This window comes from Carassius auratus, chromosome 14 (assembly GCF_003368295.1).
Source record: "Carassius auratus strain Wakin chromosome 14, ASM336829v1, whole genome shotgun sequence".
NCBI lineage: Eukaryota > Metazoa > Chordata > Actinopteri > Cypriniformes > Cyprinidae > Carassius > Carassius auratus.
The window spans coordinates 30,802,192-30,823,663 of NC_039256.1; the positions used below are offsets into that span (position 1 = coordinate 30,802,192).

General features: G+C 37.4%; 1 protein-coding gene across 6 annotated transcripts in view; it reads right to left on the minus strand.

The window, feature by feature from the left end:
* The window catches only part of med12 (mediator complex subunit 12), a 36,499-nt gene that overhangs the window by 2,285 nt on the left and 12,742 nt on the right, over positions 1 to 21,472 (minus strand). For 2 of the 6 annotated variants that reach the window (XM_026281211.1, XM_026281213.1), the window contains exons 17-42: positions 20,993 to 21,111; positions 20,551 to 20,694; positions 19,941 to 20,104; positions 18,891 to 19,022; positions 18,576 to 18,803; positions 17,455 to 17,599; positions 15,758 to 15,878; positions 11,985 to 12,095; positions 11,765 to 11,878; positions 10,694 to 10,857; positions 10,302 to 10,481; positions 8,238 to 8,309; positions 7,999 to 8,159; positions 7,676 to 7,837; positions 7,418 to 7,529; positions 7,243 to 7,332; positions 5,412 to 5,521; positions 5,200 to 5,335; positions 3,901 to 4,050; positions 3,458 to 3,817; positions 2,559 to 2,703; positions 2,217 to 2,410; positions 1,437 to 1,514; positions 1,125 to 1,342; positions 840 to 1,029; positions 315 to 515 (exon numbers count right to left, since the gene is read on the minus strand). In XM_026281211.1, the coding sequence (XP_026136996.1) occupies positions 315 to 515; positions 840 to 1,029; positions 1,125 to 1,342; positions 1,437 to 1,514; positions 2,217 to 2,410; positions 2,559 to 2,703; positions 3,458 to 3,817; positions 3,901 to 4,050; positions 5,200 to 5,335; positions 5,412 to 5,521; positions 7,243 to 7,332; positions 7,418 to 7,529; positions 7,676 to 7,837; positions 7,999 to 8,159; positions 8,238 to 8,309; positions 10,302 to 10,481; positions 10,694 to 10,857; positions 11,765 to 11,878; positions 11,985 to 12,095; positions 15,758 to 15,878; positions 17,455 to 17,599; positions 18,576 to 18,803; positions 18,891 to 19,022; positions 19,941 to 20,104; positions 20,551 to 20,694; positions 20,993 to 21,111 (4,001 nt within the window). Of the gene's footprint in view, positions 1 to 314; positions 516 to 839; positions 1,030 to 1,124; positions 1,343 to 1,436; positions 1,515 to 2,207; positions 2,411 to 2,558; positions 2,704 to 3,457; positions 3,818 to 3,900; positions 4,051 to 5,199; positions 5,336 to 5,411; positions 5,522 to 7,242; positions 7,333 to 7,417; positions 7,530 to 7,675; positions 7,838 to 7,998; positions 8,160 to 8,237; positions 8,310 to 10,301; positions 10,482 to 10,693; positions 10,858 to 11,764; positions 11,879 to 11,984; positions 12,096 to 15,757; positions 15,879 to 17,454; positions 17,600 to 18,575; positions 18,804 to 18,890; positions 19,023 to 19,940; positions 20,105 to 20,550; positions 20,695 to 20,992; positions 21,112 to 21,472 lie in introns of all 6 variants that reach the window. The other 4 variants (XM_026281209.1, XM_026281207.1, XM_026281210.1 and 1 more) reach the window with 3 other exon arrangements.

The window sequence follows — 21,472 nt, forward strand, 5'->3', positions numbered from 1 at the left end:
AATACAGAAGAAAATATTCAGAATGTACAGAAAGCCACAGAAGCCTTTAGAACTGTTGTGTAATGTCTATGTACTAGGGCTGTGACAGTGAATCAATGCATCGCGATTTGAAAAATGATTATGCATCAATTCAGAGATTTTCTAAATGCATGGCGATTCTCTCTTGAATCAATTCTGAGCTTAGTTTTTAACAGATAACACAGTGTGTTTCAGAAACAGCTGCACTCTGCTTGCTTCCAATGGCTTCCATTTACTCATCTCCTCACCCATTTGTGTTTCAGTACATGGTGCATTTTAAAAGTACGTAATCTCACCATGGGCTGCATCCCCAGGGCCTGAGCGGGAGGCTGGGCTGCTGCCACCTGCTGCTGTTGAACCTGCTGCTGCTGAACCTGCTGCTGCTGCTGTTGATGCTGTTGAACCTGCTGCTGCTGCTGCTGCTGCTGTTGATGCTGCTGCTGCTGTTGCACTTGTTGCTGAACCTGCTGCTGTTGCACCTGCTGCTGCACCTGCTGCTGCAAGACAAATACAATAACATTACAGGTGAATCATTGAAATCTAGGCATTATGTGAAATGTGCAGTATTCCAAAATTTATGGCTTGGCGATATAAATCTAAAATCAAAACCTTGATTGATTGAACACATCACCTCGATTACGATTATTATTATTATTTTTTTCAGGTTCACACTGTAAATACTCAACTATTAAGAGTGATAATAATTAAGTAAATAATTATGAAATGAATAAAAATGAATAATGCCATGCCAAAAGTTTCGATTTCTTTTGGATTAATCGTCCATCTCTACCACAATGCATTGGGGTGTGTGGTGTACGTACTCGATGAACTGGATGCTGTCTGATCAGCTGCTGTTGCTGCTGCTGCTGGGCTTGTTGTTGTTGTTGCTGTTGCTGCTGCTGCTCCATCATCTGATTGGGCCTCATGTTGGGGTGCATGCCCTGTGGTCCCATGTGACCTTGAGCCAGGCTCTGCATCATTGGCGTCTGCTGCATGGACTGATGGGAAAACCTGTAACAGATGGTGAAAGTTGAGCTGACTTCAAAGTAGGGTTTTGCCAGCAGGAGGCACTTTTGGAGCGGCAGGCAGTTTTGTCTGTGACTGACCTTTGCGTGTTCTGCATTGTGTGTGCGTATCCTGCAGGAGCCTGTTGATGCACGTAGCCACTAGGCCTCTGCTGCATTTGCCTGAGAGAGTCCACCATGGCTGGGTTTGTGCCAGGATGTCCCTGGAAGCCCGGGTTACCGTACGAGGAAGAAACTATTCCCCCGGGCTGGGAGGGGTGCGGCGGCATCCCCAATTGTGAGCCGTACGTGGTGTAACCCTGGGAAAGATTTTGATTAGAGAGATATGGGCCGTTATCTCCGGGTTTCAGTGAATGCTGAACATATCAACACTGCAAATTTGTCTATACTTGCCTGTGTGGGCTGCATCGATGGATACTGTTGATTAGGTGCCACCTGTCTAATCTGCTGTCCAAGTAAATGATTATGATTCTAGATAAGTGCAAACAGAGCGTTAAAAAACATAAATGCCTTCCATTTCTTGAAAATGTTCATCCAACAGTTCTGAATTAAACATTCACAAACCACTAGGAGACAAAACATAAACAAAAAAACACAGATGTTGCTTGCTCATTGATCTCCTTGATGGTCTACATCAGTGGTTTTCAAACTTTACTGTAGGTGCGACCCATTTTTTTAAAAATTTTTCCAAAAAAGTGCTATAAAGTTGCAATTCTGTTTTAAAAAGTCAGAATTGTGAGATGCAAACTTAAAATAAGTTAGTTTTTTTCCCTCATAACTGGAATCACAATTATAAAAGTCAAAATTGTAATTGCAATTGCAAGATGAAAAAAGTCAATTTCTATCCCGTATTCTGAGGGAGAAAAAAATGTGAATTGTGAGATACAAAAGATTTGTTATTTTATCACCATTTGTTGTTGGCTTGTGGTATATGAAGCAAGATTTGGACTTGAAAAATGGTAACGTATGATGTCAGACTGCTTCAAGTCAAGTCATGAGTCCTAAAAATGTGTGGGGCCCTCTGCAGTACATGCTTGCTTTAGCAATCACCACTAATTACAGGACATGTACTAGAAGGACAAAGCAGATAACTAATAAGACAACATACAAGGAAAACCATGTGTGTTTTTGGTCTGGGGTCTTGATCAGTAAAACCAGACTCACCAGTCTGACCTGTAGCTGCTGACGGAGAATCTGCCCCTGAGGCATGTTCGGAGACGGCTTGTAGCCCATCTGGAACGGCTTGTCCATTCCTGTAATGTTGACCATGCCAGGACCCTGCATGCTAGTCATGCTGTAGGTGGGACGTTGAAGAATTTTGCCCATAGGACCCCTGGGACGGAAAGTTGGCTCTAAACCGGGGCCTCCTTAGGTGGAGAACACGAAAAAAACATAAAAGACAACTAAATATATATATATGTATGATGTCCAACATGCATATCATGGTGCTAAAATGACTGAAACAACTGCTTTATGAGGTTAAACAGTCGAAGAGGTTAAAAGGCATGCACTGACCTGGTGGCAGAGGCTGGTTTTGGGCATATATGTTCATTGGAGCCTGGTAGCCCATTCGGAAAGGCATGTTTGACTGGCTCATGTTCATCAGATCAGGAGCCATGCCCGGCATGTACTGCATGACTGGGTTGTGCGGCTTGTACTCCTAAACCACAGGAAATTACAGAAAACATAAGACTTTTTAACTCTTGGGGGTGCAAAAAAAATCTAAATACTGAGAAAATCACGTTTAAAGTTGTCCAAATGAATTTTTTGCAATGCATATTACTAATCAGAAATTAAGTTTTGATACATTTACGGTACGACATTTACAAAATATCTTCATGGAACATGATGTTTACTTCATATCCTTATGATTTTTGGCATAAAAGAAAAATCTATAATTTTGACCCATGCAATGTTTTTTTGGCTATTGCTACAAAGACACCCCAGAGACTTAAGACTGCTTTTGTGCTCCAGGGTCACAAATATCAAATCTCCCTAATCTTAAAGTAAAATGCTGACTCCGGAAGTGGTATAAGACTGTGAAGTTTTGGGGATTTTGATGGAAGCTATCGACTTTGATCCAGATTGAGTCTTTTACAAAAACTTGTTTTTTGAAATGTCCCTTTATATAAAACTTCCCCACATTGCTGATAAAAAAAAAGAATGCATGAAGCTACAATGATTTTTGTTTGTTTGTTTAAAATCAGATGTTCTGGTTCTCTCGTGACATATTGCACATTCAGATATTTATACAATAACACACTTTAAGGGACATTAACATTTTGTGAAAATGATCAAAAATGCTGCTGTGGCTGGGAATTTCTTTACATTTTTATAAACACAAACAGGGAAAGACTAAAGAAAAATACTTCTAAAGGATCTACATGAAATGCATTATTTCCCATCATATGTACCTCTTGTTTATTTGCAGATGTCTGTTTCTTTTTCTTTTTCTTCTTTGCGGTGTCAGGTGCGACATTAGAGACGCTCTTCTCCGGCTTCCCAGGATCCACCTTCTTGTCCGGCTCAGGAGGCACAGGTGTGGGTGGCTCTTCCTCCTCTTGGGGCAGATTGAGGGGTGCCAGATAGTAACTGCGCTGTTTGGGCTTTATGTGAGTGTGGTAAAGCAGGAGCCGCTGCTGCTCCTCATACTTGGTGACTTTGCGGTCGACCCGCACGGTCCCAAACCAGCCCCAGGACAGCGGAGCCGAGTGCTTCAGACCCTCGAACACGTCCCAAGGAGAGATCTTCTGCTTAGTCGACACCTGAAGACCCTGTGTGTGAGAAATCACAGTGTAAAGGTGAGCGAATGGCCTTAAGTGGAGCAGCGCTACCACACCTATGATGTGCTACATACCTCTTTTTCGAATCCAGCTATTTTGTTGCCCTTCGTGTCAATGAGTGACCCCTGGGGCTCACAGGTGATGACATCACGAGTCTGTTTGGGAAGAGGCAGCAATTGACGCACTTTCTCCAAGCTCTCGGACTGACGGTCACCGAGCTCTTTCTGGAAGGAAAAGCATTTCCAGAAGAATAGTGAGTGCCTCTTGCCTGTGCAAAGTTAATGCATTGATAAAATGTTGCTTATTACAGTTGCTGTAAGTTCAGAGGGGTTTTGTGCTGTTTTAGAAGATGCTTCTCTTATCCTCACGTTTGACTGCGTTTATTTAGTAAACATACACGCATTTATTTAGTAAACATACATGCATGCATTTATTTAGTAAAAATACATGCATTTCTTAAAAATACACGCATTTGTTTAGTAAAAATACACGCATTTCTTTAGTAAAAATACACGCATTTGTTTAGTAAAAATACACGCATTTGTTTAGTAAAAATACACGCATTTGTTTAGTAAAAATACACGCATTTGTTTAGTAAAAATACATGCATTTAGTAAAAATACAGTAAAAAGTCAAATATAATTGCAATTCAAAATAACCATTTTCTATATGAATATATCTTAAATCTGATGCAAAGCTAAATTGTCAGCATCATTCCTCCAGTCTTCAGTGTCACTTGATCTTCAGAAATTATTTTAATATACTTATTTGCTTTGCTGAATAATATAACAGCTTTTTAGTGCCACATAAACAATAATACAAAATAAAAAATCAAAGATTACGAGATTAAAGTAAGAGAATAAGGTCTTAATACTTTAAGAAAGTCATGGCAATATGAATTTAAAGAATTAAGAAAACAGACGTGTCATTTTGAGAATAGCGTAATAATTTAAGAAAAAAGTCAATGTTTTGAGAATGATGTCAAAGCATTGTGAAATTAAAGTTGTAACATTTTAAGAATAATGTCAAAATATTACTAAAATCATAGCATTATGAGATTAAAATCATAGTACTTTGAGGAAACTCATAATATACTCGTTAACTTAAGTTACACTGTTGTCTTATACTGAGATAAATAAAGTTAGGTGACTGTTTAGATGCTGTTTTATAGACATATAAATGATTGGAAATAATATTTCACATCTTCATGTCCTTTAGTTATTTATAGCGCACCAGTCACCCAATATTCACAATAAGCTTTGCACTTTAATAAATCAAAGTCTCATCTTTCAAATTCTCTGTGCTCCTTATTGACTTGACTAAGTAAAGCCTATTCTGGTTTTCTAAACAGAGTCAGTATTGCTTAGTCTCACCCTGAGCTTCTTGACCAGGTTCATGTAGGCCCTCTTATTCTCCTCCATGCTGCCCTGAGAGATGCTGGACATGTCAGCCGCCAGAGTGCCATTAATCAACACGCTCAGCATGTCTAACACCGTCGTGAAGAGCTCACTAAAGGAAAACAACAAACATCATTCAAATTAAGAGAGTATGGCACAGGTTAATCAGAGACTGTGTCGGATCTCACTTGTTAGACTGCATGTCCACTGTGCCGCTGCTGATGATGTCCAGCAGAAGCACCGCCCACTCCGTCGTCTGCTGTGTGCTGCGCTGCACCGTATCAAACATCCCTCCCACCTACAGACCACGAGACACCAAACAACAAATCAGCTCAGTGCAGTTTCACCACATCTTGGAAGGGTTGGGTACCATTTGAATTGTATTGTTTCTGATTCTTATAAATTCCTAGTTTAGATTCCAGAAATAATAATAATAATAAAAAAAAAAGCTTTTTGCAAACCAACAGAACTCTCACAAGAGGAACTTTTGCCAATGCTTTTAACAAAATACTACAGCAAAAACAACTAAATTTCAAATGTTAAAGAGTTAAAGACAAGTAAATAGGAATAAAACATAAATTAGCAATCGCATAAATAAATAAATAACTAGTGATCAACCGATATATCGGCCGATATTTAGCGTTTTTTTTATATCGGCATTTGCTGATACGTTTTTTTTTCTGTTTGGTCGATGTGTTGAGGCGGGACTTTTATTTTGACGGCGCTTTTATTTTGTTAGTTGTCGTTGTTAACAGTTCTGTCTAATACATATTAAAATACTTTCTCGTTTGCCTTCAACATCAAGCAAATATGCATTTACATAATTTAAATGAATCTTTTAATGACTAATGAACATTTAATTTCACAAACCTTGCAAATTTAGTCGAATCGAGCTGTGAGTTCTTGTGAAGTGTGCATGTATCCAGTATGATCGCTTGTCCTCTGCATGACTTTTGGTGCAGATTGAATGCTTTAAACATTAAATTTGTGATTTCAAATTATGCTGTGCTTTATGCATGTGCCTGCTGTCATATTCATGTCATTTTCACTGTGTGTAAAATGAGTTAGTTGGCTTTATTTGAAAAAATATGATTACCAATGCACACAAACTTCCCAGAATACGGAGTACCCTGTTGGCTACAGATTACTTCCTTTAAATGTATTTTATTCATTTGTTGAAAATATGTTTTTTCATCTAAAGTATGTTTATTTTACAAATTTATTTTTTAAACCATTTTCAAATGATTAACAATTTCTGAAATATCAATTAAAATAAATAAAATTATATCGGCTCGATATCCGCTTTCCAAGATATCGGCAGTCAAAAAAAACACAATATCGGTCGACCACATATTACAACTGAACCAAATTTCAGGTACAGATACTGTAATTAAAAGCGTAAAATCACTGCATAGTTTTCTTTCATAAAATCTAGATTATTGAAGATATTAAAGATATTCAGTCTAGATCAGTGAATGATTTTCTTTTGTTCTTCGATTAACATTATTGACAGGCAGCTGATGTCTTTTTAACACCGAACGCACACAGATATAAAGATACTGTACACGTGTGTTTTCTTGCTCATCTGTTCACGTTCACTTAAGACAAACACGTCTGTGTTTATGATATTATACTGAAGGAGTTTGCTGCATACTGGTCAATAAACATGAAAGAAGTCAGTTTTTTTTCTGTAGTGGAAATGCACAGAACGGTTTGGGAACGGACAAGGTCTTTCCGTTCCTGCACTTAAATAATTGAAAAAAAAAAAAATCATTAAAATCCGAATGCAGGAATCGTTAAGCAGAACCGAAATGCACGTCTTATCAAATACTCGGTTCTTTGAAATATCTGAAATGGAACCAGTTTCGATACCCAACCCCTACATCTCGGTGAGTTTAACCTTATAAACACAATACAAGGAAACGAGATTAATGAGAGGCAGATCAACACAGAGACTGTACTTCATTAGTCAGCCTGAAGGCACATGATGAATGAGAGAAAGAGATAACGGTTGCGCACCAGATTGAGTCGCAGCTTCAAGGCCTCGTGCATCATCTGCTTGGCCTTGCAGTCGTCCTGGTACTGGTCCTCACGCCAGTTAGTCACAATCTGACAGGAGAGGAATACATCACATCAGGCCAAAGAGATGAGATGCATTTATCTGACAGTGACACGGTGTGTGTTGATGATGTACCTGCTGGACTTGGCTGTAGAGGGAAGTCAGGAGACCCTCTCTCTGCTCGTCTTGTCCCTTGAGACACGTCAGCACCAGAGAGAGGAAGGGCTGCTGGCTCAGGAGAGACATACTGAAAGAGAAGAGAAAATGCAAAAATGCTAAATTTACAATACATTACAATCCAAGGCTTTTCAACATGTTTAGGTACATTTGAGGCATTAGACATCAGGAGAAATGCAATCGTGTAAATGTTGCAGCAGCTTAAAAACCGAGTACCTTTTTTGTTTCTGCCGATCTCTTTCTTTCCTCGAGGAGGGACCCAGGTGCTGTCCCTTCTCCAGTTCTTCACCCGCAGCCTTCAACACGTGACCCTGCACCGAGGTGGGCAGCTTCCCAATCAGAGGAGCCACTAACCAGACCCCTGAACGCTCGGAGGAACTGGAGGAAACACAACAACAACATCAGTGTGAGAGAAACACACAGGGCAGCGCTCTCTTCTCAGACACTGACAGGAACACAGGTGTTGTTTGAAGAAGAGAAGGCCAGTCCATCAAGCAGGAAGAAAATAAAAGCTCAAAGCAATGATTGGGGTCACCGACCTGAGCACAGGTTTGAGTTTGCTGGCACTGTTGGTATTAGAGACGGAGCTGCTGGAAACCGCAGAGCCATTCCAGGAAGGGTTACTAGAGTTCATCTCAGCAGACTTCTGGAAAACTTCGATGGTGGCCTTGGCTATGTTCTCCAGAAGAGAATACAGCTCCTGTAAAGAGTTGGTTCAGATGTACAAACCTTAAAGAAAAGACGAGAAATCATCAAGGAGGAGGTGAATAACTCTTACGTTATTCGAGCTTTGCTTGATCATGAGCTGCAGCTCGAGAGAGGACTGTCTCATTGTCCACTGGTCCATGTTCTGTAAGCAGAAAAACAGACGGGATATGGAAGCTTTTAAAGCAAACTGAGCTTAAGAGCCCCAGCTGGATGTTAATCGTCTATGAAGATGAACACCAATCCTGAATAATGAGCTGCACAAGTCATTAATGGCTAAAAGGCGCTAAATGAATAATTAAGTTCTTGTTCATCGTCTGTTGCTCTTCCATCGCAGAGAGTTGTGTTTAAAACACCCTTCATGTACACAAGTGCATCACCAAATGGATCTGCAAAATCAATGACTGTTTTCAAACAGGTTTCGAGAGCACTCCTTGATGAATGTGTATAAATATTCAGTATATTTTGGTGGGTGGGTGGACACCAAATCATCTTAACGTTAGAAAAATCGTTTTTCAGTTTGTTTACAGTGCTTTAACGTGGACTAAAAACCAATTTTTCTGTTGTGACAGTGTCAGTCCACATCACATTCTCTCTCGCATTTTTAAGGAAGCCAAACCACTTAAATATAATAATAAAATTAAATTATCACAGCACATGCAGAGACCCGAGTTTTCTGCCTTTATTGTGAACTGAGCTGCTCTGAGACACATTTGAATAGAAAGCCTAATTAATTTTAATAATATATTAACTTTTTAATGCCATGCCAGCATCAAGGCTCTTTTCATGGCCATCTCTGAATAAATTATGAAAGGTATACAATTAGCAAAAGGTTCTAAAAGACATTTCAGATGTACACAAGACGAAAATTCTAAAATACGTTCAGGTGATACATTTTTTAATAAATCAGTTAGACACACCTCTGAATAAAACCGTTGTCTATTTATTAGGGATGCATCGAATATTAAGCAACCGAAATTATTCGGCCAAGAATAGCAAAAAATATCTCTCTTTCGGTGTTCGGCCGAATAATATGTTGCAAATTATAACTAACGCAATCAAACAGAGGCATGCAATAATGCAGCAAACATGTCGGCAGTGTGAAAGTATTTAAAACTATCAGAGAAAGACAAAGCACTGACATCAAGAGAGATTTTTTAGTGCTGCATCACGTCTCCGATGAGAGAAGAGGTTATGTATGATGACTAAAATTGTGTAATTACCTCAAATAATTAGTAAATAAACTGCAGAATGTTATATTTTCTAATGCACGCACAACTGAACTGAACTGGATATTCATTAATTGTTCGGTAACATTTTTAAGAATTTTTTTAAGGCATGTGACAATGTGATGTGTGCTACACATCTTCCCAAATTCTTATTGAGAATAATTAAAAAATTTGCATGCTGTTTGTCTAAAAAAAGAAGCACTGAGATCTTCCTGTGGGTTTCTGTCAAAATAAAATCAGAGAAAAAGCAGCAACTCCATCAACATTCATAAATGATAGTATTGGAATTTTACTGTTATTCTGTAAAATAAGATAAAACAAAAGACAATAATACATTTATTCTAACATTCACACATTGTATTCAAATTGGGAAGTGTAATCTATTCTAATGTTTTAAATGTAAAAAAAATATCCGCTTAACAAGGCTGCCTTTATTTGTACGGTAAAAAATGCATGCCTGATTCAAATGTCCAAAAATAATATTTTACTAACTTAACTAAGTTAAATAGTGCTCTGTTGGTACAATGTCTGCTAGAATGTAAAAAAAAAAAAAATCAGTAAATAAAATAAGTAAATATTTTCATAAATAGTTGTTTTGTAATTGATTTGTTTATTTGAAAAGCACGAAAAAAAACAACAGTAAAAAGCACAATTAGGCAATTAAATTAATGCAATGGTAAACAAAAAAAAAGGCAAAATAGGCCTACATGGGGGGAAATTTGTTTCATTTTGTTTGGATTTGGCTGAGAATTTTCATTTCGTTGCATCCCTACTATTTAAATTAAAAAATCGGTTCCTCAGTCATTTTAGTTTGGCAGCCTAATTAATTCAATGTTAGATACTTTGCTAAAGCAACAACGTAAATCCCAATGTTAGAGGCCTGATGGGGTCATGTGAGAGCGTGTGACCTGCAGGATGCGTTTGATGCGCTGTCTCTGAGGATTCTCGCCCTCCTCGCTGTCCAGATGTCTATGTGGGTAACAGATGAGCTGCAGTAAGCGCTGAGCTTGGATGTTCACCAGCACTGGATCCTGCAGAGCACTGCTGTCCTCCGACAGAGACTTCAGACACCGCTCTCCAACCCACTCCTGAACCACAGAGAAAATCAGATGAATTAAATCTTAAGGGAAGAAAAGAGTTACATTTTTCAACTTGAAGGGAACAGTGTGCTGCTGATCTTTGATCACTTTTAGAGTCTTTAGGTGACGCATTTTCTCATTTATAAGCCAGTGGTTTGGAAGTCACTCAAAAATGCTAGAATCCCTGGAGGATGAGGATATGATCCGCTTGAAACGCTCACCTGTTGGCAGATGCTCTTCAGCACATACTTGGCGTAAACCACCAGACTGGCCGTTTCAATCGAGACGTTACGTCCTCCGGATTTTTTGGAGCCCATGTCATCCTCTCCGATGTCGTCCAGTCCGGCAGAGTGGGAGAAGCCTGAACCCTTCAGCTCAGCGTCTCCTGGAGAAATACACACAGAGTCACAGTTTTTAAGGACTGATCAATTCTGAATGCATTAACTACCAGCTGGATCCCATTAGCTCCTTCTCCCACAACAACTTGCTTTCTTCTCCTCTACTTAATCATCTAATGCCTTTGCTGGTCTTCTTGTGTTGTTTTGCATTTACTGGATTATAGTTGAATCTTCTGTATGATCTTCAAAACATTATAAAGTAATAGTTCACTGAGAAATTCATCATCAGATTTGGAGAAATGTTGCATTGCATCACTTGCTCACTAATGGATGCTCTGCAGTGAATGGGTGCCGTCAGAATAAGAGCTGATTAAAAACATCACAATAATCCATGTCTATACATCTAACGTCTTGTAAAGCTGCATTTGTAGGAAACAACCCCATCATTAAGGCGTTTTAACCTTTAACTGTCGCTTCTGGTTAAAATACCAGCCTAACATCCATGATAAAATGTTTCTCTGATGAAAATGTTCACACCGAAATCCAATCACATATTTGGTTATAATAGTTTTTTTAAGCTTATTATCAGTGCATGCTCTATGCATATTTCTCCACTGGCTCAGAAAAGACCAATTTTACTGTAGAAAGCAGTATTATGGAAACAGTTTGACGTTACAAAAGCGTTTTGCTTCACAAGTTAGACTGCAATGGTGCAATTATTGTGGTTTGTATCAGCTGTTTGGACTCTTATTCTGGCGGCACCCATTCACTGCAATGATGCAATGCTACATTTCTTCAAATCTGATGAAAAAACAAACTAATCTACATCTTGCATGGTGTACGAGTGAGCACATTTATTTATTTATTTTTAGCAGATGCATGAAATACGTCTTTAATCAGCACTCTAACTGGCTAAAATGTGAATACACAACAGAAAAGTACCCAAAGTCTCACCTAGCATGAAAACAGCCTTTAACACGGCAAACACGGCTCCCACCACGATGCTGTTCTGAGACGCAGCCAGCAGATGTCGGTCACAGGACGATCGGATGCCCACTGTGGATTTGTCTGTGGACAGAAATATTATTCTCAGGGTTATAGTTACTGTCTAGAGTCGTTCAGATGGGATGTGTGAAAGAGAGGTTGATTTACTTTATTTGGAAGGAGCTGTTACCTGATTTGGTGCCGTCTTGAGGACAGGGGTTGCGCTGTGGGGTTCTGAACAGATGAAGCAGGATCCGACAAGTAAGTCTGGCTCCAGATTCAGAATCCTGCTCACTACAGGCTTCACACACACACACACACACACACACGAATGCGTCACAAACATCGTCTGAATATGCCCCCATCATTAGTGGCCCAGAAGGATCCTCAGACTTGATTTAAGAAGTTGGTTCAACCAAACACAAACACGTTGTGATGAATTGCTCATGTTGTTCCAAACCAAATGACACATATGTTGGAAAATGCAGACAGAGCTAATCAAATACAGTAAATGGAACCTCAAACAAAACACAAACCTCTCTGATTCAAGCGTGTTGAGCAAATTATCTGTTATCTGCAAAAATCTGTTCACCACCATAAAAATGGATTCTCATGGAATCATCTCACAATGTCTTTTTTTTAATTTTCCAAACATTTGATGGAGAATATTAAAACTTCATTCTTCATTCTTGTTTGAAAGATGAATATAAAAGTCTCATGTTATGAAATGACGTGAGGTAAATTAGTAAAATATATATTTTTTCCTATCCCTTTAAATTCTTGCACACAGTTATCGGATGGTTTTAGATGGAAGTTATATTAAGTATTTTTATGAATTTTACCAATGTTGAAGTTCAATAGCTCCATTGTGAGAACAAGTTTGGAATTAGGGATGTCAACGATTAATCGATGATCGATTAATTGTCGATAAGAGATGCAATCGATTAAGGCTATCGATGGTCGGTTAACCGATTCAATGTTGGGCTGCGTGCGGCTCATGCGCACTCAACACGTGCGAGCGGCTGTGAGTGACGGTGACGATATATAAAAGCATCATCATTCATTCACAATGTACAAATTAAGCTTTTAATGTGATTTAAACTTTAAAGTACATTAAAATAGAAACAACATAAAAGTTCTTCAACATTAAATGCAATAGAAATGTAGTTACTAATCATTTCATCAGATAACTGTTTTATATCGTGCGCTTTGCAGGGCTGCGGGACACAGTGACAGGACAGGTAGTCTATTCATTCCTACAACTTGTTAATTCATTCCTACGAATTATTAATGTGGCAATTGTCCATGTTTCATTAATTTTGTTCCCTAAATAACCCATGATTTAAGTGAAATAAGGGAACAAATTAATAAATCGAACGAATTCTTAATTCATGAAATCTTTAATTTCCCTTCCCATGTTTACCACAGTAAGAGATGCGAAAACAGTTATTAAAAGCGAAAGATAATAAAATAAACCTGGGAAATTAGAGGGTTAGACTATGAAGATTTAGGAAAAGAAACAATGCCTAAATATACTGAATTTGTGGAAATTCGTGACCAACCGGCAAACCAGAACAAAGCCGCGTAAATGAAGACTAAGGGGTCCAAAAGCATGGTCGCGATCTAACATTTTCCAGTTAACCTATTATTCCTCTAATAAACAAAGCTTTTATACCACACTTGTCATAATCAGATCTTATCATTTCTAAATAAATAATTGCTGGATTCAAAACAGCGATTAATAGGCGCTGTGACCGACACATTCCTGGAGCATTCACTGCTGTCACTAAACGGTGACGCCGAGCATCGTTCACAAGTTTCTGCATGGACCTGACTAGGGCACAGGTTCTAAGCCCTGGGACAAAATGGGAAGTTTTAAAGAAAATTTATAGCCTACTAAGTAATAGGCCCAACATAAAAATAACAATTTGTTTTCATGTTTTTTAGTTTTTTTTTTTTAAATAGGCTATGCGAAATATATCCGACTTAAATAGGCTAATTAAGATTAACGGATTTAAAACAGAAGTGTGGGCGCTCCATAAGTTCACAAAAAAAAAAAAAAAAGGATGACAACGCATTCTGTTTGTTTGCTTTATTTTACAAGAGCACAAATCTTCTGTTTTTATTGTGTGCACAAATGAAAGTAAACACTTTTGCGGAAAATATTTTTTTTTTTTAATGTCTCAGCTGTTTCGATCGCCCCGGAGCCTGCTGCACACGTATATTCTAGCGATTCAAACTTACATCGCAGTCTGTTTATTATCAAAATAAAATGTCAACTAAACATTAAAAGGTTACACTGGTCAGTTTAAATAGACCGTACGGTAGTATACCGGTCCACTCTGCTGTTATGCCAAGGACGTTTTTGCTCATATGAAGAGGATCATCTTTTCCGTCTATATGCGAATGCGTGTTAAGTACAAGCCTAGTTTACATTATAAATAATAGTTTAACATTCAAATACATTGCGAATATGGAAACATTTCGATTTGTGCCGAATGAGACATGAGCAATAACCTCCAAATAAATTTAGCCAAAGCCGCGCTCGCTCATCCTCGACTGCACGCATGAACTGTCACGATCTAATGCGCTGTATGCCGGATTTTTAAAAATCTGACATTTTCTAGGACAGAATCCAGCAGGATCAAATTAATGTGAGCAACAGTGTGTTTTGGTGCAGCAGCGCCGATGTAGTTCACTTAATGTGCAGCGCAGTCACACGCGCTCCACATTTCGGATAATTTTATACAATAATGTCAGTTGAAAACATTGCAATTGTGCTTTAAAATACAACAACGAGCACCACAAAACCATTTAAAGATGCGCGTTCAGTGTTCTCCGTGCGGGATTGGAAACTGTCAACAAAGTAAAATGACCTCAAAAGTATGGCGCGCTCTCTTCATTTTATAATCCTGCTACTAGCATTTTATTCAGACTAAAACCTCTTTAATTCAAGTGAGAAAGCGTTTTGTGTGTGTGTGTGTGGCTTTTGCACATCCTGTCATACCGCTGACTGCGTGCCTGCAATAGATGCATTTTGGAGTATTATGGTTAACGATTAATCGATTAATTGATCGTTAATTTAAACGACGATCGATCATGGAAATAATCGAAATTTGACATCCCTATTTGGAATGATATAAGAGTTAAGTAAATTAACATAACATTAAAAAAAAAAAAAAAAATTAAACAGGAACACAAGAGTTAGTGTGATTGCATTATTGCAAGGAGATTATTAAATTATCATTTGATGTAGAGGAAATTTTGAATGGAACAGAATCCCACCAGAAAATAAAAAGTTAGTGGATTGTCTTAAAAATCCAAATGTCATCAAATCTAGATAGTGTGAACATTTATAGGGAGGTTATAGTTAAAATTTGGCCTTTATGTATTGATTTCTTGGTAACAATTGGTAAGGAAATTGGTAAGGAAACAGTGCATTCTAAAATAATTCATAATGCATTATACATATTCATAAATAATTGTAACAAAAGTTATTATGCATTATAATATTTGACTGCCATGCATTTTAATGCATTATTCTTTCTTACAACGAATAGCTGAATATTATAATGCATTGCAATATTATAATGTAAACAACTTTGGTTACAATTATTCATGAGATCATACAACATGGTGCATTACAACAAGGCATAATCAATGCATTAAAACTACTTTTATAATTCAATGTATACAAAGGCTTTAAGTAAAGCGTTATCAAACTTTTTTTTTTGGGACTACAGATGAAAATGATCCACACTGTTTAAATCTGGCACATTTTATAATGACTATGTATTACTAATGTGCATTGTCCCTGATTAAATAAACACATTTTTCTCTGAACTTTCTTATGTAACTGTGAAAAACTGAACGACTGAATCTCTCCAAGGGTGAGGTATGCAGTGACTGTGTGTCTGTATGACAGTTAGCTGTGGAAAACTATTAGACTTGAAAGAGCCATACCTGCGTTCAGGAGAGAGGGAATGGCCACACAGCGCACCAGATCCTCCAGTAACAAACACTGACGAGCGATCAGGATGGCAACGAATGTCGCCAGTGAGTCATGGAAAGACAGATCACTCACCTGCTCAAAGAGAAAACACATTCAATTACCACCAGGAACATCTAACACAGCTATTTAAAGGGATAGTTCACCCAAAAATAAACAATTGCTTTTAATTTAGACACCCTCAAGACAGTAAAGCAGCCATCTTTAGCTGAAACTGTGCTGATTGATACAATGCAAGTCAACATGTTTTTAGGAATTTAAAATGAAAATAAAAGGCAACGTGAATATCTGTGGCTTCTGATGATGTATTGAGTTCTTATGAAGTGAAATGATTGGTCTGTGCAATTATTTACAGCAGTATTACCTGGAAATCTGATTGTTTTATGCAAACTGTCTTGTTGGACCGTTAGTTTTGATGAAATTTGTTCAGTTCACTTGTTCGTTTATGTAACCACACAATGACGCAGTGAATATGCAATAACATATTTCCAATATATGACCACACGGTCTAATGTTAAACCAAAGGGAAAAGAAGTGAAAAATTTGAGGTTTTCACAAAAAATTTGTTCATTAAGCCCTCTTCTAGCATTTCATATGCTCCACATAGTAATTAAACATATAAAATGATTTTTATTTGTACGTTTTCTGAGAGGAGTGCCTTTTTCTCTGCTCACTTCTGGGCGTCTGAAGCTGAAGTTGTAGATCTATGTTGCAAAACACAGCATTCAAGCTTTTTGTCCAAAGCAGTGAAATATGATTTTTAAATCACATGCTAATGAAAACAAAACTATCACGCTGACATTTGCAAAGCACACGCATAAGATGAAATCTGGCGATTATTGTGAAATATGTCTTCCGTATGTGAGATCCATACAAACATAATCTGTTACGTCTTACATGAATGTTTCATTAATGGTTAGTAGAAGTAGTCACTTGCAGCTCTTGATTAAACTACTGTTTATTTACAGCTTTGTTCTTATTTTTAATAACAAAGATCAAACTAAAGCACGTGTCACATATTATTAAAGCATCCAATAATGGTGTGAAATGTGGATGTTTTATAAGTCTGAAGCAAATAAAGTGAATAAACGAAAATGAAAAAGTTAATTCATCACAGGATCAGTTACGCCGCTATTTCGGCTCATTTCGAGTCAAAGTGACTGTCTGGCGTCTGAAAGTTAGTTTTGATCGAGTAACTTGTAGATCTGTGCTGCTGGAGATTGATTTGGAGAACTGAATCAACTCATTCACCAAAAACAACCGGTTCAAAAGAATAATTCGTGTTTCTTGCACAGACTGATTGTTTTGCTTCATAAGAACTCAATATATAACTCATTTTTTGTTCCTTGATATACTTTTTAAAAAAAACTAGTCGTCGCTGACTTTTATTAATCACCAAGCACCAGGTTTCAGCTAAAAATCTTCTTTACTGTTATCTGAAGAAAAGAAGTCATGTTTCACCTATCGTCCATTGACTTGAGACACATCTAGTTAACAAAAGAAACTAATAGGAATGTAGTAAAATGGAGTATTTTCATAAAGACAAGTAAAAACAACTGAAACATGTTTTAGTCAGCACTAATATACTAAAAATGAGATCACATGGCTACAAAATATTAGCAGTCAAAGCAACAATTGAAAGCGGACTCACGTCAACGTTGCAGAGCAGGTCGTTGAAGCCACAGTTGCCGTTGTTGGAGGAGCAGCAGAGAGCCTTGAGTACTCCCAGCCACTCGGCGCTGAGAGAGCGACAGTACGCCGTCAGCTCGGCGCACAGGATCCCGATATCATTCACCCTGAAACAAACCACACAACAGTTTCTCACCGCAGGAGAGCAGGCACAGCTACAGATGCCATGCAGCAGACAGGACCAAGGACACTGTTTATATAAACCATCCCTGGCATTTTTATGATAGCAGCACATTTTTTAATGATTTAAATTATCTTTTATATTCGTCCATCGAGTTTACTAAAGTCAAAATAGACATTTTTTGTCTTAACGTGTTAAAGACTGATGTTACTCAACTCTACAATTTAAACTTTGGTTGTAAAATGGTATTTTAAAAAAAAACAATGATCTTTGATTGGTAATAGTTATCATAAACTGTAGTAACAGGAATATTTTACTTATTTTTACTGCTTAATTGAAAATTATTAACTTAGCACTGGTCTAATAAATGATATATATATATATATATATATATATATATATATATATATATATATATATATATATATATATATATATATATAAAATGTTATATAAATATTATATTGTATTTTTAGTGTATATATTATAAATGATATATAACTTAATAAAAATTATATATAATTTATAATATATACACTAAAAATACAATATAATATTTATATAACATTTAATAAATGAATAATTTATATATATATATATATATATATATATATATATATATATATATATATATTTATTTATTTATAAAATGTTATATAAATATTATATTGTATTTTTAGTGTATATATTATAAATGATATATAACTTTTAATAAAATAAATACAATATTAAGTCTTTTACATACACACACACACTATTTTGTATTAATATTCCAAATTCACTTATTCTTTTGTTATTTATATTAGTATAGTTATATTATGGTATTATTTTCAGAAGAAAGTTTATTTTCGGTTTGTTCTAATTTCCATTCATTTTTTTATCTAAGACTTACAAGACAACCCAATTATAACATGTTTTTAATCATTTTAAACTTTTTTTAATCGATTGAATCAGAAGCCCACCTCTCGGGATCACGGTGGTCCACACACACATCCATGAGCACGTTACACACGAAGCTGTATCGGTTAGCTGGGCTGTCATTGAGGATCTTTCCCACCATGGAGTGGTTGAGGTTGTGCGCGGTAGGATTAGCGATAGCGTCGATCATGAACACCTGATCCCACAGCATGTTAGAGTCTGATGGGTCGATGTTATAGTAGATGGAGTTCTTCACCTTCGAGCAGAACTCACTTTGGGAAATCACACAAATCCAGACACCATTAGAGACCAGGAATACGAGGAAATACTTAAAGAAGCATGGATTTCATTCCTCTCACCTGAAAATCTCCCCAAACTTGCTCTTCAGGTGACTGCAGGAGGTATAGAGGTCGTAGAGATAGGCCAGGATACAGCGTTCGGCTGAGGAACAGTCTGCAGGATTCACGCCAGACTTGACTACGATCCGCAGCCTGCCAAGAACGACACAAAATATTCATCACTGTCCAAATAGCTTTAAGGAGATGTTCACTTCCAGAATAAAAAAATCCTGATCATTTACCTCGCCCATGTCATCAAAGATGTCTTTTTTTTTTTAATTAGGGTTTTTGAGGAAAACACTTCTATGGTGGTCGATGATTTAACAGTCCAAACTGCAGTCAATGCAGCTTCAAAGAGCTCCCAGCTGAGGAATAAGGGTCTTATCTAGTGAAACAATTGGTCATTTAAAAAAAAAAAAAAAAAAAAAGAAATTATATATATATATATATATATATATATATATATATATATATATATATATATATATATATATATATATATATATATATATATATATATATATATAGATAGCTCTAGTTTACACATTACATAATCCTGTTGGAAAGATTATTCACAATAAGTTCTTCGGTTAAAAACTTAATCTCATTTTATCCTCCAACTCTAAAATTGCATGATTTCACTGTTTTACCTTTTTTGTTAAGGGCATTTGACTTTTTTTTAATGTTAGCATTTTGTAAAACAAAGACGCACATCGCATAGGTAATGCAAGCTAAGCATTTGTGGTTAAAAGTATATCTTTTAAAGAAAATTACCAATTGTTTCGCTAGATTTAGACCCTTATTCCTCGACTGAGAGCTGCATTGACTGCAGTTTGGACCGTCAAATCATCGACCACCATAGAAGTCCACTATATGGAGAATGTTTTCTTCAAAGACCTTAATTTCTTTGTGACTGAAGAAAAAAAACATTAATATCTTGGATGACATGGGGGTGAGTAAATGATCAGAAAATGTTTATTCCGGAAGCAACTTTTGCTTTAATGCCATTCCAAAATAAAAAAAAATCTAATGGCAATATCCCATCGAGTGGTGGACCTGAATATGACGTACCCATCGAAGACCTGTGCGGTCTGGTCAGGATTGAGGATGAGGCAGGAATGGTATCTCCGCAGAACGGCCACGATACACAGACAGAGACCTGTAGTGTAACTGCCCGCCAGGTTGGAGGACTTCAGCAGGAGCTCTGCTTCCACCAAACTCAACTCGTTCAACAGCTACAGGACACAACACACGCCGTCAAAATAAAAGTCCTTTCTCGAACACATCGGCCAAGCAGAAAAACTTATCGGCAGATGTCGATATTTGAGAATAAAATAAATAAAAGACAAGTATCGGCCGATATATCGGCATTGGTGATATTGGTCGACCACTAAATATGACTATTTTAATGCATTCATATGAACCCAAACAGAGAATCAGAGGTGATATTTTGGGATCAGCTGTCATACAGGACACAACAAACGCAATCAAAAGTGTCTAACACATCGGCCAAGCAGAAAACTTATCGGGCGATGCCGATATTTTAAAAAAAAGGACAAATATCGGCCGATATATCGGCCTTGGTGATATATCGGTCGACCAATAAAAACGACTATTTTAATGTATTCATTTGACCCCAAACAAAGAGTCAGAGATTATATACTGGGATCAGCTGTCATACCTGTATAGCAAAGTCAATGAGGCCACTTATATTGAGCGAATACTCCATGAGGTCGAAGATGAACTGGATGTGTTGGACCAGTGGGAGGTGGTAGGACATGCCTAAGGCAAAGCTGGTGATCTGTTCCATAACATTCCTGGACACCTGTGATACACAGCAGTATTACCCAACTGAATTACATCTGAACACTAATGAGATTTACAGTGAACTTAAATTAGTAGGTTTGAATACACTATACAAAGGTTGCCCAGGTGTACAGTCTGGAAATTCATAGCCAGTTGCCTGTTGGAATCAACATATTTAGCTGAAAATCAATCTTTTGAAATCTACTCCAGTGTCTGAGAGCGTGATCAATGCATATGCACTACCTAGTGAACCCTGGGTTTAAGACACAAACAAGAACAACAGGTCACAGCAGCTCATTGAAGGAAGTCAGGCTGACCTGAGAAGTGACCTGGTGCTGGTCAAAGTGTGAGAGGTGCTGGAATTTAGAGAAAATGTCTTCAGCGGTGGGAAAAGCCTCGGGTTTACTCCTCTTCCTCTTCTGGCCTTCCTCACCTCCTGAGAAAAGAAAGCAAAAGACAAAGATTGATGAATAGACAGCACACACCATTTAATATCTCAGGCTGCTGCAGCGAAGGAAATAATGGCATGTTCAATTACAACTCCATTAAAAAATAAAAGCAAACGCAGGGTTGCACTTTATGACCGATTCGGCAGCTAAGCTTGAATATAATAAGACCATGATTGCTATAAGCATTGAGGTGGGGCTACAGCTATGAACATTCAATGACAGCAACAGAGGTAAGACCGTCAATAATGGAGGACAGTGGAAAAAAAAGACTAATGTAATTAAGCATTAATGATGAACGGTTTCTATTCGGCCCTCGAGGAGAGACGGCGATCTAAATGTGTCACTCAG